Genomic DNA, 17,293 nt, shown 5'->3' with positions numbered 1-17,293 from the left:
ATACATTCTAGTTAACTCACCGATTTGAAGAATGTAGACCGATACGTTCAAATTGCGTTGCGCATAAACTATGGAACAGCATCAAGAAATTCGTCAAGTTTGGACTTTCCATTGCCGTCATATTCCCTAGATTTTCCAATACCGTCATACTATTCCCTAACAACTCTCGTAAAATGTATAACATTGATATATAATAATGAGAAATATTGAGCACAACCAACGAATTTGAAAGTCTGAAACCTTTTAAAAATTCTACTTGAGCAGCCATCAATCATCCTCATCAAAACGGCAGCCGCCTGTCGCTTGATGACGCGCGGGCCATCTTGGGGCAGGTGATGGATGACTCGCCGCCGGTCACCACTGCAGATGTAACTGGTGTTCATTCTACAGTGTTATTCCTACCTGAAGAGCTCAGTAAATATGAACCTTTCTTATAACTCGTTTATTTCATAGAGCTATTTCTACCTGAAGAGCTCAGTATATATAAACCGTTCTTATAACTCGGTTATTTCATAGAACTATTGCTACCTGAGGAGCTCAGTAAATATAAACCGTTCGTGTAACTCGTTTATTCTACAGTGCTATTCCTACCTCATCTCCCCAGTATACGTGTACGATAGCGTACCGTCCTTGTTGACAATTTCATTCCAATATGCATAATGTCAGGTGTCCCTCATGTTAACTCAGTATAAATCAATTGCACATTCCAAGTAATCTGTTAAAACTGCAATACAAATTAACTTTAGGAGCTCTAGTAAAAGATTTTTGACTTTAAAACCCCCAAAAAATACATAGAAAATTGATTTATTAAATTGAGTACGACGTCAGGTCTTGTTCTATGGATGCCAGCGTCCAACGATTTTTTATTTAAATCGAAGCGCTCAATTCTATAATATCCACAAAAAAGCAAGCAGCGTATGCAAATTTGTGCTTATTTAACTAATTCTCCATGCCGCCCTAATGCCCTTGTCGTTATCCCATAAATCACTTGCCAATATTAGGTGGACTCACGAATCAGGCTGGGAGTTTGATCACTAATCGACAGGGACTGATGATCGTTTAGCGCTGGGACATTTTTACCTGAGTCGTTGAGTAAACATTCATGACCCGTGCTGATGAATTGGTTCAAATATTCATAATTTTATTCCCCTCATCGGAACAACATGAATAAATTCCTTGCCCTATTCATCATGGCGGTATTTAACTCGTACATTTTTCATGCAAGAAGGTTTCAAGAAAATATCTATTGATCCAAAACATCCATAAAATCGCCCTCTTATTGACAGTTACGCTGCGTGTGCAGCAATTGCACTTGAGCATAAAAACGTAGGAAGGTATATAAAGAGCGTACTGTAGGGTTTAAACAGTCTCTCTTCAGCTGCTCTTGCCGCTTGTTGAGTTGTGTCACTGGAGAATGAAGCAGTTAAACTAAACTTGCAGACTTCTTCAGAATATAAACTACATTGTTCATAACAGCACGACCTTAATCCTCCGACTCACATGCCACCTACAATCTGGAGGACCCAAGAACCACATGCGGGAGGCTCACAATGAGACCATCACCCGAGCGACATTGGAGGCCTGCACCAGCATAGTTATGCGGTGCCCCGACCNATGTATATTCGAAACATCGCATTACATTAAAATGTCATTTGATAGCCTGCTCTTAGATGTCCAGGCGCCAGCAAGAAATTTTATTCAACTCATTGAAAAAAAGAAATAAGAAAATTGTTAATAAAAATCATGCTCTGTGCTTCAACCAAACTTGCATAAGAGAAAACCTGCTTACAAAACCTGCATACAAACAAATGAGGCTTATGGCATTTTCATTGGCTAACGAAAACGTGAAATAGCCAGGGAAAACATTTGTGAAATATAGGGTGTAAAGTTAAACCATATCTGAAACCAACGTTTCTTAAGTGAACACTAAGATGAATTCCCTTATACGAGGCGAAAACCATAAAAACACTGATATAATTCAACGGTTGGACATTACTTGTTACAGATTTCTTCCATGTCAGCACTCAACATTTAGACGACGGGGACCATCAAGGTGTAGAAAGTGCGGCAGTGCATTAGTGCATTTATTGCACTGCATTAAGACTCGGTCCACAATGACTAAGGCTTAGTCATTATGACTTAGTCATTAGTCTTAATGCAGTAAGACTGCATTAAGACTTAGTCCACAGGTAAAATATTTGTACTCCAAAGAATCACTCCGTAAGTGAGCGTCACTCGGTTAGGCGTCTCACACATATTGGTCTGTATGTGGTCAGTTAATGTGAGGAATTGAAATAAGGAGGTATTAATGTGAATTGTTCAAATAAAAAAGTATATGGAAAGAATGCCTAGGATATAAAGCATAGAATTGAATATGAAGCGGCTGGAAAAATAACAAGCCTCTGACACAAAAATATTATCACTCAACATGAAGTGAGACATGCTACAAAGAACAGAACTTCTTGCAAAAATTTTTGGACTTCGAAATCAAAAGTGATGGATTACCTCATTACAGACAAAACTTTGGATGCTTAATTCCTCCCGCTATAATTTTTATATTTGTTATAGTTAATAATTTAGCTATTCTTCCGCAGCATGTTCAGTTAAATCATTGTACTTATTATTATGCATAGGAAGCAATCACGCTATCTTGATAATCAACTAAGCTGAATCGGCAATCATCTTGCAACGCGGTAGTCGAGTTGCTTTCTTAAACGATATAAGTTGATTAAATTAACTGAGTTCACTAGAGGAGATATAAGTTAATATCATACATTGTCGATGAATAATGAATCTAAATGTCAATTTTATTAAATTTTATTCCAGTAACGCGTTCCAGCTAGGCCGTCTATTAAATTTTTAATCTATAGATAAACTGTAGTAACCTAGAGTGTTTATTGCATTAGCTTAGAGCAGAAAGATTGGAGTCAATATATTAATATAAAAACTCTTACCATTTTCATAAATGCCCATCTATTTTAAATACTTTTATCCACAGCCCGAATATTCTAACATTTTCAAGCACCAACTAGTGACCAACTCGAGACATGGCATCTCTGAACTTCATGACGAGGCTCGCTCTCATGGCGTCGTGTTCGTGGGCTCAGGTGGGAGCCGCGAGCTTCAGACGCGTTCAAGAGACCTGCGGAAATAAAATTTCCCGCGAGTCCGCTGCCTCACTGGTAAATGCTTCGAACGGGGAACTTTATTTTTCCAGTATTAAGTAATGCTCGGAATTCACTGATACATTACATGGTGAATGGGCAATCGCACAGGCTATATAAAGTATTTTTGCTTCAAACGGAAATCGGAAATTACAATCGGAAATACAATACAATTACAATATCAGAAATTACAATCATAGGAATATTGAACGATTAAATATGTGTGAAAAATTTTTTTAATTAATAATAATTAGGAGTAGACTCGCAATTATTGTCTGCTATTGTGAGCATTCTGCTAAATCAGAAATTTGACTTTAATGGATTGATGTATTTGCGATCTGGAAATTTGGACTTTACTTAATTGGGATGAAATTGATCATTGATTCGTCATGATATTTGTACTCAAATCCCTAAATCAACTGGAATAATGAGTTTGTTTCTACGCAGATGGGTTGCGCGGTCAAGTGCGGCATGGCGCCGGACTGCCTGGGAATGTGTTACTCCGCCTCATCGGCTTCTTGCGTACTGCACAGTTGAGTGAACATCATATCATGCTACAAAATAATACAAATGGAATGTAGCAACCGTTTTTAAATTCCTAACTTATTACACTTCAATTCAGAAAAAAATAAATGGAAAAAACTGAAAAACGTATATAATAGTAAATTTTCGAAATGCCATTTAAAACTTATACGAATAAAACCTGATAAAACATTTTAGTAAAGTGAGAAATATTAAAATAGTTACTAAATAATCTCAGAATCTTTGGAATTCTCACGCAAAATTAAAAATTCGTCAAATATGTAGTGTTCTTCATCACTACATCATTCGATTTCATTCGACGAATTTGTTCCTGAATTACCATCGTTAATGTTGACTATGAAAACTTAGATTTACTAACAACGATGATGGTTATAACTGATGGATAAACGTTATATACACACGAAGCTTTAATTTCTCTCTATACTGGAGATGTACGTACTTGTACTGGCTGGCTTGTTGCTGGTATAATTGTTATTGTAACAAAAGAATTTCGTGCGTTAGTAAAAAGATCGCGAGAATAATTAACGTATAATTAACTGACGATAATTAATTATAATTATTTATATTAATAAATTAACTGATAATTTATTATTAATTAATTATAATTAACTGCCGCTTTATATCTAGATCATTATCAGCTAGCCCGTTGATCCCATTAAACGCAACTATTTCACTTTGGCACAATTGACAATTTCATAATTTTTCAGAACTTTTTGGGCTTTTACTTAATTTTACGTTCGCATTCATCGAAAACTAAAGACAGTCAGCTGCGGAAACAGGAAAAGCTTGTGAAAATTAAAAATTAAGTTATGCAAAAATTAGACGAAAACCTTAGTTTTAAATTGGCTTTATTTTCTTGTTGAGACAAAATGCAAGGTAGTTGAATTCTGTCCTCACTGCCTCGTAATCCTCAGACCTTGTAATCCTCAGACCTCAGACCTCAGACCGTAATCCTCAGACCTTTGTAAAAATTCAATCTAGATTTAGTATATCACTTAAATTTTTAGCATATAATTTTATGCTAATTATTATTGTGTATTCATTTCCTCAGAATCATCAGACCTTGTCAACTCATCACTGATTAGCGGGATGCGCAGCTACGCGGTGTACGCTGACCGAAAAACGCACGAGCAAGCGTTCAACAGCTGCCGAGCCCTGGACAGCTACCTCGTCGCCCCCCAGGTGAGTGCATTTGAGTAGTTGAATATTTACCATCTAATTTAAAACCATTTTCAATTAAATTTAAATCCATCTAAACCTATCTCAATGGTCTTAGTAGCGCACAAGATTTCAATGGAAATGTAAACCTGAAATAAGTTACATTCGGATTTATTTTTTCCAAGAATCTAATTATCATGTTTAAGTCAACAATTTTGAAAATTTCTTTTTAGTCAACTAGTGATACTACATGTTACCATGTTGCAAATTTTATAATGATAGATATTACAGATGTAGCTTGGGTTCATGCTGTCATATATCTTCCAATGATATACATACGACTATGACATGAAATACTATAGATAAAACTGTAATACCTTTATTACAATTATATTCGTGCTCAATTTCATTCTTGAATTTCATAACATCACACTTAAAACCAATTACATGAATCGGCAGTCCAAGGATGAAATGCTGACGCTGATCTCCATCATGGACAATAGCGTTGGAATTTGGATGGCAATCGACGCTATTGGACGCAATGGAACTAGCATCGTCACTTCAGGAGGGCCTGCTGACGGAGGAGGTAATGGATCCATGTAATAATAATAATAATAATAATAATAATATAGCGGTTTCAGCGTTTATTAGGCCGTAAGCCTGTCACCGATTCTTAACATCGCAGAACATTCACAGCTTGTTGCGGTCAAGAACTCACAACTCACTGATTCAATTTCTGCTGTGCTTATAACCGCCCGGCCTCCTTGCCGATTCTTCCACTGGGCCACCCTGCCCTGTGGTTACATGTAGTGGTGGGCACAGCTCGCTAATCCGCTAATCGCTAATTAGCGGAGCTAAATTTTTCCTTAGCCGGTGTGCCACACTGAAGTCTTGTGTGAAACTAGACAGATTGGTTGACGTACATTTGTTGACGTAGTCATCCATCAGTGTGGCACACCAGAAAAAGAAAAGTTAGCTTCGCTAATTTGCGGTTAGCGAATTAGCGGACTGTGCCCACCAATGGATCCATGTATGGTGTGGCAGGAAACATAAGTACTTTCCTGTGTAAGTTGAGATTAAATTAACAGAAGAGCATAAGAAGAAAGAACGCCGCCAAAGGTGCAGTGCGAAAATCTACCGTCTGTCATTCATGTTGATTGACGTACAAGAAGGCAAAGCATTTAACACGCTGCTTCGAATAATACACTTCCACTTTTTATCTTGAATTAATCTTTCAAATAATAATTTCAACATGAACAATCGGTATTCATTGTAAACGAGTCAAGGTCATGACGCTAAGTTCAACATATCAAACAGTGACCATGACAATTAACTTCAAGAATCCACATGCCTTTTTTACAATTTTCCCAATCCTCAAAGAAAGGGCTAGAAACAACCTCTGAAAAAATCCCCCATCATTAGATTTTCAAGCAACCTCCAAAAAACTCCTTCAGGCAACAGAAATAATTCCAATATATTTTTTTTACCTCCTAGGTCAATCCTTACTTTACTGACCCATGATTAGGTCTGCATTAGGTAAATAGCCAGATTTCCATGGAACCACGGAAAAACATATTATCTTGCTAAACATATCAATATTTTTTCTAGGTCAAGCGGTGCAGTACTACGAGTATGCTCTAGGACAACCGGATCACCTAGCAACATTAGAGCAGTGCATGCAGCTCTGGCCCAGCGGTTTCAACGATGCGTACTGCATGTACGAACTGCCGTACATCTGCCAGTCGTCCAGACTGTACAGCTGCGTGACCCTGCCTCACCCGGCCTACCCTGCAGACTACGCGTGTTTCAAGAAACTCAAATAAACATAATGTTATGGCATTTCTATGATACCATATTTCTATGGTACTTCGCCGTACTGCTGCATAGCAATACCTAACAAGACTTACCCTGCAGACTACGCGTGTTTCAAGAAACTCAAACACAATGCTATGGCATCTCTGCGATACTATATTTCTATGGTAATTCGCCGTACTGCTGCTTAGCGATACCTAACCCTAAACCATTTGTTCCTAAAAGCTAAAGCTGGAAAAATCAATTTATTTTTGTCTGCTTGAAAATTTGGAGAATTGGCGTTGAACAAGAGAAGGTCGCTACAAGCATTTAATTATATATTATTAAGAAACTATAGTTCACTATAACCCTACCCAGTCCTGATGCACCAGTTTTAGAAGTGGCATGACTTTGTCGATACACAAATATATCGATTTACCAATCTCTTTCATCTTGCCTTATGATTAAAAATCTCTTGATTCAAGCTTCATTTTAATATACCTGATTTTTCTGGAGACTCGTTTCATTCTCGACAATTCACTGTTCCTTTTATTGGGGTGGGGGGATGGAGGAAGTTGAGATTTCGATAAAAAAATACTTATTAACCAGAATCATCAATTCATTCAGCTTATTTCTGGACTAAACGACGAATGAGTAAAAATTCAGAGACTATACAGTACAGCAACGTCTAATGTCGAATTGCACAAATTCAAAGTCTAAGAAGTTGTCAAATATCACAATGTCCGCAGTTGCTCTGAATAGATAATACCTGAGCTTATAAAATCTACTTTTTAAAAACTGAGTTATCACAGATTCGTGGTACTAAATTCCGTCTCTAGTTGGATATTCGAATTCGTTTAATTACGGATAATTTTAGACATTGTAGATAGTAATTATACGCATTAGTGAGAAGCATTGGTATTGTGGATAGGCTTAAATTCTTGCAATCATTTGCAAGATCTTTTTATATCGGTTTTTGGCTCTGAGCAAAATATTTCTTTCAATCTGTACTTGAACTCCTACTTCTTTTGAAAAAAAAATCTAGCCACATCGAGAACCAAATTGACTGTATTCAGTATCCAATTTTATTCGAAATGTTCGAAACATGATTGTAATGTACGTTAGGTCTGAGCCATTAAAGAACGCCTGCACTTACATGCATGGCTCAATACCTTGACTCTGTTATTATAATCCCTCACATTATTAGTTATTCTTGAATTCTTGAACTACCATCACGATCTGAAATAGGGGAGACATTTCTGAACAAGTCTTGGGTAAGCGAAAAATTCTGTGATGAGAATTGAAGAATAATCTTTGATTTTTGTGACAAAAAGATATTCTGTAATTCAATTAAGGTTTTTTTTACTTTCTATTAGAATCATGAAAAACAGGCGAAGGGCAATTTTTCCTGAGCTTACAAATTCTTCTAATGGAACAGTTATGTTTTACGGCTCTTAATTAGTAAATTAACTTTTTTCCGTTCAAGGCACTTTGTCACAACAAAAAAAGCAATATAACAAGTGTTATATCTCCTTCATATCACTGCCAATAATTAATTTAATTTGCTACTGTTCTAAGCATGTCAGTCTTCAGCATCAAGGAAATAGGAGAAATTTTGAGAAAAAATATTACTCTAGATGGAAATGATGCGTATAGCATATATAAAGCAGACTACTCTCTCATCTTCAATTGCATTGCATAAAAAATAATGCTCTACGGCAATTATTTATTCTGGCATCACGAAACATAAAATCAAAGTGCCTTATACTAAAGCCAATAACTTTCAAAACCTTCGAATTATGGCTTCCAACATTTAGCTTTTTAAGCAGCGCACTTTTGTCCCATTTGGACGTACTCGTTCAGTAATTTCATCGCATTTCGCCGGGTACAATCAGGGAGGAGAAAGTACGGCAGTGCATTAGAACCTATATTACAATGCATTAGGTGTTAGCAGGTTAGTCTTTAATCTCAAACAAATCACTCCGTAACTTAGCGTCACTCGGTTACTGGCCCCAAACATATTCGTCTGCATATGGTCAAATTCATGAGTGGATTTGACTAAAGGAGGTTTAAGGTACGTCATTTGGATATAAAATGATGGAATTCCATATAGTTAACTAGAAAATATTTAAAGATAGTTGAATTGAGTAGCATAACACTGAGGTAAAATTCAATTGAAATGTACAAACCAGATCTAAATATTTCATATTTATTTATACTATGGCACTATGGGACTACCTATGCTATCATATACTTTGGCCAAGGGAACGTACAATCCTGAACAGATGGTTAAGTCAGAAAGACTAAAAGCAAGATATTTGTTTATATACTATCAAGATTAACGTGCTTATCTTAATGAGATGCTCCGATATCAATGTTTTGCCATAAAATTTAATTTCGGAGTTATTGAAGAAAATTATTTAGAAATGCTTGTGGGAATGCTGATGCTAATGCTTCCAATGATTGACCATGTAGTTTTCCACTCTCTAGAACTGGGTACACTTTTGTACGCATTTTCCACTATAAGTTTGACACGTTTGTATAAAAAGTTTGCCGAATTTCCATAGTAATCAACAATAGAAGTAGTTCTTCTCTGAGGCTAATTTCGGCTCTTTAATTTTGTTTTTACGGCTTCGGCAATTTTTTTTTTTGTGGTTTAGAAGTGAAGGTCAGCTACTTAACTCCCTTTGGGGTTTTATGAGTTCAATTATGATTTTATATATTATGCAATCTTGAATGAATTTCATATTCTTGATCACCACTAAAATGAGCTTAATCAACCATCATCTTTCTAACAATTCATCAAAATAACAACTACAACAGTCTAAGTGGTCTACTGTATTATCTCCTGCTGAGGCATAATTGCGCCATAACTCAGGTAAATATCATAATCATATTCGTGGATATTCCTTAACACAAATGCCTCTGTCTAGAACCCGAAGTCCACATCTGCGTCCACTGGCAAGGCACCATCAGTAGACCTGGTCTCGATGAAGTTCCTGACGAGACTCACTCTTATGGCATCATGTGCTTGGACTCAAATAAGGGCCACAAGCTTCCAACGCGTTCAAGAAACCTGCGAAAATGAAATATTATTGGAACCTGCGACCACAAAGGTAATGCCTCCTACAGCATGTTCCGTTATTTCATTTTTGAGATAGGTTTAAAATTCGAAATTATCTTTTACGACCAAGTCCACAATCATCATACATCATATTTAATCAAAGCCTCAATGCTCATTCGATCGTGCGATGCTCCTGCAATTTTTTTACTGAACCAGGATTTTTGCGGAGAAAATTTGTGAATAACTATCTGATCAACGAACAAAACAGTCATTGTGTGTAGTTTATGTTATGAGAAATGTCTCCCACATGTAAGGAACTACGTAACATAAAATCAGCCATATTTTCAATAGAGATAAATTATCATTTGGGGAGTTTTGTTGTGAAAAACTCGTGCATATTTGTGTATCTAGAATTAAAAAAGGCAGTGGCAATCCTTTTGCTTTCAACAACAGGACAGTAATTAAACAATTCTCGCTAATAACAGTTCTGATATGCGATTGATTATATTATTTTTTAAATTCTTATGAAACTATATTCTGCACTACATTTTCGGAAATAATTACTTTTAACATTAATGCAAGTTGTGCCTACTTGACTGCGCGGCCAAGTTTGAAAAGTTCAGGAATAAACGTTATCACATTTTTTAACATCGGATTTATGAACCCTGCAGCTACTAGCAACATTCTGAAAAATTTGGATTTTAATGATGATCGGAAATAATGTTCTTACGTCTGCTGTTAGCATTCAAACTCCGTTTAAAATCTCATTTTACTTTACTGAATGGATTTGAGCACTCAAAGTTTTTTTGCCTCTAGCTCCACCGCGAAATTGAAGCTTAAGTTGTTTGAGGTTTTATTCTTTAATATAATTAAAAGGTTTTTCCTGCACAGATTACTTGCGCAGCCAAGTGTGCGATGGTGCAGGACTGTCTGGGGATTTGCTACTCTGCTTCATCGGCTTCGTGCGTGCTGCACAGTTAAGAAATTCTCACATAGTCTGTAATTGCAACAAAAAACCTTCAATGGGAAATAAAACGCGACTAAGCATAAAAACTATGCTACCTGTTTTATACCACCAAAACTCCGTCGAAAATGTACGACTGAAATACGCGCATATTAAATAAAAATTTCGAGAAAAAAATACGACCAAGATTTACAACCTCGTTTTAATTTTGAAAATCTAGTTGTATGCTAATTATGACTGGTTTTCATTCTTTCAGAATCATCTGACCTTGTAAACTCATCGCTGATCAGCGGGATGCGTAGCTACGCGAAGTACTCTGTCAGACAAACGCATGAAGAAGCCTTCAACATCTGCCGATCTCTGGGCAGCTACCTCGTCATTCCCTCAGTATTTGTTCTAAAATACTTGCTAAATATTATTTTAAGTGGAATTTTAATCATGCTAAAGCCGGCAGAATTTTAATCATGCATGCCTATGTTGATTTGTTGTGCGCTCCATTGACACAACGCTTGATTTGATTAACCTAATTCCCTCTGCACTAAAGTGCGTTTTGTCTTAATTCACGTGTTAAAAATAATAAAACCACATACAAAAATACATAATAAATTTACTCAAAGTAAACATTCCTTTCTCCGGATTTCCAGCTGCACTAAGATGCGTTTTGCCTTAATTGGAATGAAACAGGGCGTCCGTCCAAACTCAGGACGCCCTGATTCCAAACAGGACGTCCGTCCAAAATCGCATGCTTCCAGCCAATCGTATATTACGCTAAAGTTGACTGCATTACTTCAAATTATTCTTTCGGTAGTGGCTTGAGAATATCTGAAAAAAAGTAAAATCAATTAGGAACTCATAATTATGTTGTTTTATAGAACGACAACGAAATGGAAGACTTGGTTTCACTCGCGGGTGAAGGATTCATCTGGATTGGGATTGACGCCATCGGGCGCAGTGGAAACATGAAAACTTCAGGAAACCCTGCCAACGGAGGAGGTAAGAGAAAAATTATGAGACAATTACTTACGTGTTTTTATCTGTCTTTTGTTGGCAGTGCACAAGAACCGCAGTTTAAAGCATTCAAATTTCAGGACTAATAATTTCACTGCAAATAGTACCCGAGGGAATTTATACATTTTTTATATTAATAATAATAGTTAATATTATTTTAATTATCAATATTATTATTATTATATTAATAATTATGTTATTATTAATAATAAAAAGGCGTACTATTATACAATATAAACAACAATAATAATGATAATAAAATTACTTCTTTTTCTGGTGAATCCTACGCAGAACTGAAATATAGATAGAATAATTGCTACATTGTTCAAAATCAATGAGATGCTGCGTAACAAATTCACATTTATCTGTAGGTCAAGAGGTGCAATACATGAGGTACGCTCCTGGACAGCCGGATAATCTTGCAACAGTCGAACAGTGCTTGGAGATCTACAGCCAAGGAGTCAACGATCAAGCATGCAATACTGCCCGGCCTTATGTCTGCCAGTCTTGCCGACCATACAGCTGCGTAACACTGCCTCACCCGAGCTATCCTGCAGACTACAGGTGTTTCAAGAAACACAAGTAAACGGAATGCTATGTCATTTAATCGGATCCACATTACTTCAAGTTTAAACTTTTTTTTAATTTTCGGCAATTGATGCATAATTTATAAGTTTCAAATTGATTGAAATGTAGATTTGCGTTTATTCGTCGCGTTTCATTTTATGAATTTTGGCAAGCGATCTTTTATTATTTGAAAGGGGTATAATATACATTAAATCATCTGTTATGAGGCAAACTTGAATTATAGTCTACGGAAAATAGTCTTAATATTTCAGTATCTCTTCTTGAAATTCTGCAGGCGTTTGATCACAGACTGAGAAGAGAATATATAATTGTGGACGTTTAATGAGAAATGAAAGCTACTTTCTGCTAACAGAATTTTTTTTAGTTGTGGTTAGTGCACTGTACTGTCTGTACAAAAATGATTTAAAAAAAATTCTGTTTTCTTCTCAAGCAAAACACTTCATTTTTGGGGTTTGCAGGGGCAGTGAGATAGTGTTTTGTTAGAGTTTGTGATAAGAGACATAAATAAGTTCACTTTATCATGTGAATCAAGTTTTTAATGCTCTAGTCAAAGTCTAACTTTGTTTCGCTGATTTGAGGAAGTGCACATGATATTCCCTTGTCAAACTTTAGGTTGCACTTCGATGCACTTAGTCTCACTTTTTAGTGAGACTAAGTCTTAGTCTCACTCTTTAGTGAGACTAAGTCTTAGTCTCACTCTTTAGTGAGTTTAGTCTTAGTCTTAGTCTCACTCTTATATGAGTTTTTAGTCTCACTCTTTAGTGAGACTAAGTCTTAGTCTCACTCTTTAGTGAGACTAAGTCTTAGTCTCACTCTTTAGTGAGACAGTCTTAGTCTCACTCTTTAGTGAGACTAAGTCTTTTACAAATTATTTCTAAAATAAACGAGAACTGGTTATATTTTAGTATTATATTATATTAATAACTCAGAGCGCAAAAAATGCAGTAGCCTACTAGCAGGATATTTTCAATGTTACTGTATGCTAATTAAGTATCTTCAAGTGTATAGTCAGAATTGAATTACTTGTTACCTCTTCGATTCATCGCAATTGTTTGATCGAAGGATACCAATTGAGGACCTCCAGTAAAATTTGCAGTGACTATGAATTCGAATGTATAGAGCAAGGGTTTTCACCTTTCAAGCTCATTTAAATGAAGTAGTGTCATGCAGATTAATTATTCACACGTGTTGGGAAGCAGGTTAAATGAAGAACTGCATGGAGCTACGTAATGACTAGCGTCCATACATCGTTTTTCATTTTTTATGAATTTTTTCAAGCTTTTGTGATTAATTTAATAATTAGGAATACAATTTTATTCAACTTAATTATTTAAAATTAATTAATTAATTTAATTTTTAATTTATTTAGTAGGAATTAATAATAAATAATTTAAATCTTATATAATTTAAAGAGGGAGTCTCCCCTTTCCATTTTAAATTTAAAGGGGTTCTCCCTATCTCCCAGCTATTTGTGTGCGAATCATAAGTTTAATATTTAACAAAGTTAATGAAAAACTATTGATTTTATTCATAAATTAAGAGAAGAGATTTCATTTCAATTTCGAAATAGAAAGTCGATTGAGAGTTCCGTGCAAAATAAGGGATGAAACAAGATTTTAACTATCATACTTTAGTTTTCTCATAATATTTTGCTGGGTGTGGGGAGAAGAGATTCAGAATGACGGGATTCAGGATTGTTGGATTCGGAAGTACGGAATCATAGGATTCGGAATAGAAGGATTTAGAATTGCACGATTTTGTATCCTAGGCCTGGCTGCCCAGAGCAAAAAATTTTCTTATAAATGCATAGAGTTCCGGACAGATCTTCTGTATGTAATAATATATATGATTTGAACATACTTGTCTAGTCTTGATTTACCCATATTCAGATTTCCAAACGTCCGAAAAATAATTCACATTTCTACATAATTGCATTTAAATTGCTTGTTTTTTCTTAATTCAAAATTTCTTATTAAAAAGGTTCCCTGTTCATATATTGCCTATCGTTCAGATAAAAGCGTTTACTTAATAATTCTTCTAAATCTTTCCATGTCAGTGAAAAGCCTTGCATTTCTCCCGTCATGACCTCATAAGTTGGGGGAATTTAAAAAATGATACTAATTTTTCAAAGTAATTCATGCCTAAAAAAGGTGGAGTTTAGTCCGGTCGTATCATACTTGGTATTGAACGGTAGATTTAAGCCATATTTTTTCTTGCCCTGGAGATCAACCTAGTAATTAGAGCCCGTGCGGCCGTATTTACTGAACATCAGTAAACTGTTTCCTGACTAAGCCTGCATGTCTCTCTGTCCCTGGAGATCAACCTAGTAATTAGAGCCCGTGCGGCCGTATTTACTGAACATCAGTAAACTGTTTCCTGACTAAGCCTGCATGTCTCTCTGTCCCTGGAGATCAACCTAGTAATTAGAGCCCGTGCGGCCGTATATACTGAACATCAGTAAACTGTTTCCTGACTAAGCCTGCATGTCTCTCTGTCCCTGGAGATCAACCTAGTAATTAGAGCCCGTGCGGCCGTATTTACTGAACATCAGTAAACTGTTTCCTGACTAAGCCTGCATGTCTCTCTGTCCCTGGAGATCAACCTAGTAATTAGAGCCCGTGCGGCCGTATTTACTGAACATCAGTAAACTGTTTCCTGACTAAGCCTGCATGTCTCTCTGTCCCTGGAGATCAACCTAGTAATTAGAGCCCGTGCGGCCGTATATACTGAACATCAGTAAACTGTTTCCTGACTAAGCCTGCATGTCTCTCTGTCCCTGGAGATCAACCTAGTAATTAGAGCCCGTGCGGCCGTATATACTGAACATCAGTAAACTGTTTCCTGACTAAGCCTGCATGTCTCTCTGTCCCTGGAGATCAACCTAGTAATTAGAGCCCGTGCGGCCGTATATACTGAACATCAGTAAACTGTTTCCTGACTAAGCCTGCATGTCTCTCTGTCCTTGGAGATCAACCTAGTAATTAGAGCCCGTGCGGCCGTATTTACTGAACATCAGTAAACTGTTTCCTGACTAAGCCTACATGTCTCTCGCACGAATCATAATTTCTGAATTTCTCACCTCATCATCAAAGGGAATTTTGAGGGAGCTGCAATCCCGCTATATGTGGTCAACAGTAATTATAATCTTTATTCAGTCGTTAGTCAAATAAAAGTCATATAAATCAACAGATTCGCGGTATGATTAGCGCTTTTTGGCGGTAGATTCGCACCGCAGAATATCCTTTTAATTATGTTTTACATTGCATAAACAATAGGTTTTGATGGAAAAGTATTTTTCACCCATGACTGTTAATTAGAACTTTATATTCACTTTTATGTGTCTGTATTTTAATGTGGATTTATTTACTAAATTTATTTATATCGCAGAGTAAGGTTTATGATTAAAAAATCTGCACACCATTTTATATCATTCTGTATGCCCAGTAACTGAAATATAATATTTCAGAAAATGGCCTTCCATCTTATTCGTCCCTCATATTTTGAAAAGATACGATTTGGCATTAGTTATTAAATCGATTAGTTGTAGCAGTAGGTGACCGTATATAAGCAGTAGTCATAGCACTCATCGGTGTCTAACTTGCTGAAGTCACTGGCAGCGACAACGGCTTAAAAATACTGTACCTATAGATATTATAAAGTTTTGAATTTAGCAACATGTAAGAAACTTCACTTTCCTATAGTCTTAGAAAAATCTTGAACGCACCGAATTCGACATTAATATAAGTTAAAAAAATAATAGGTCTAATTGTTTGAGTTCTATGGGCATAGGAGTTTTGCCTTTTAAACTTTCAATTTCAGAAAATGGGAATAATTTTATTATTCAATTAGGGGCTCGCACAATTGCGTTCCCCCGTAATAATTGGTCCTATTTCATTTGCGAACAAAATAACATATGTGTATTAACGTGATAATAATCTACGCATGCATTGTGTACCCAGAAATACAAATTGCCGATTTACCAATTAGCGGAAATTTAGATTAAAATTCAATAACTAACCGTTCAACTAAAATCATCCTGGAAAATGTTGCTACAAAATCAACTCATCGCCATCGGATGGTTAGTCGGCTTCAGCCAAGCACTACGCACGAAAGCTCTCTTCGAACGAGTCTATGAAACCTGCGGCAGCAGCTTCCATCTTCGGGCAGAAAGTCGGGTATGTATTATCTCGACAACCACTGCTAGAATACAATAAGGGTTTGTTAATATACACTATAACAATAAATACCATTTGTTAAATAACACTATTGTTTTATTTGGATACATTTACCAATTTTTCAATTTCAATCGGGTTATCGAGATTTCAAATATACGTTTATCGCTTCTTGATTCTCGTTGAAACCTTGATTCTACTGCATAAGAAATAATTATTTACTTCTTAGGATATGAAACAAATCAACTATGAAACATTGACAATTTTAGACGGCCAAACATATATTGGGTAGTCAATGGATGAACGCTCCAACAAATCTGTCCTTGAAGTTTGTTGAATATAAGTTCGTGACTAAGTCATGCTTAAATGAAAGAACAATGGTCGCCAATTATTTTTTGCCATTTCAACTTATTTTCTTCTCATGAAAACTTTCTGCTTGTGATTTGGCCGCGAATAGTTGAAACTTAATCCTGTAAGTTGCATAAAATTAAACTTAATTCGGTAATTCGCATCTGGCTAAATCAGGTGTGCAAATCAACTGAATCTCCAATTCAGAAAAAATGAATTAACTTCTGTAAGTATCTTTAAGCGTTAATTCAATTAGAATTTCTTATTTGTACAGCTTTTGTAGTTTCAAGCTTTTCTATGATCGTCAAATGTTATTTAATTTACGTTATTTTTCGTTCAATTGTTATCAGAGATTTCTTATTTTATCCTAATAAAAAAGGATTTTTAGGGTGAAGTTCTTACAATTGTGAATGGTTTTCGCTTTCTGTGTCCAGCTCCTCTGTTCAGCCATGTGTGGAGCTGACAATCCAAACTGCTTCGGATTTTGCTACTC

The 17,293-nt window shown here is 36.0% G+C and overlaps 1 protein-coding gene across 1 annotated transcript; it reads left to right on the top strand.

The window, feature by feature from the left end:
* Nucleotides 1-3,083: 3,083 nt before the first annotated feature.
* LOC108674942 lies at nucleotides 3,084-6,688 on the top strand (the record flags this gene model as incomplete). The annotated part of the gene is given in 5 exon segments (XM_018162932.2): nucleotides 3,084-3,182; nucleotides 3,612-3,696; nucleotides 4,759-4,889; nucleotides 5,325-5,451; nucleotides 6,474-6,688. Coding segments are annotated over 5 exon segments (657 nt in total), but the record flags the coding sequence as incomplete, so codon positions are not given.
* Between the last annotated feature and the right edge of the window lie 10,605 nt (nucleotides 6,689-17,293).

This window comes from Hyalella azteca, unplaced genomic scaffold (assembly GCF_000764305.2).
Source record: "Hyalella azteca isolate HAZT.00-mixed unplaced genomic scaffold, Hazt_2.0.2 contig9047, whole genome shotgun sequence".
In the NCBI taxonomy this organism is placed as follows: Eukaryota; Metazoa; Arthropoda; class Malacostraca; order Amphipoda; family Hyalellidae; genus Hyalella; species Hyalella azteca.
The sequence above is the reverse complement of the archived record's forward strand: the minus strand, read 5'-3'. Positions and strand labels throughout refer to the sequence as shown.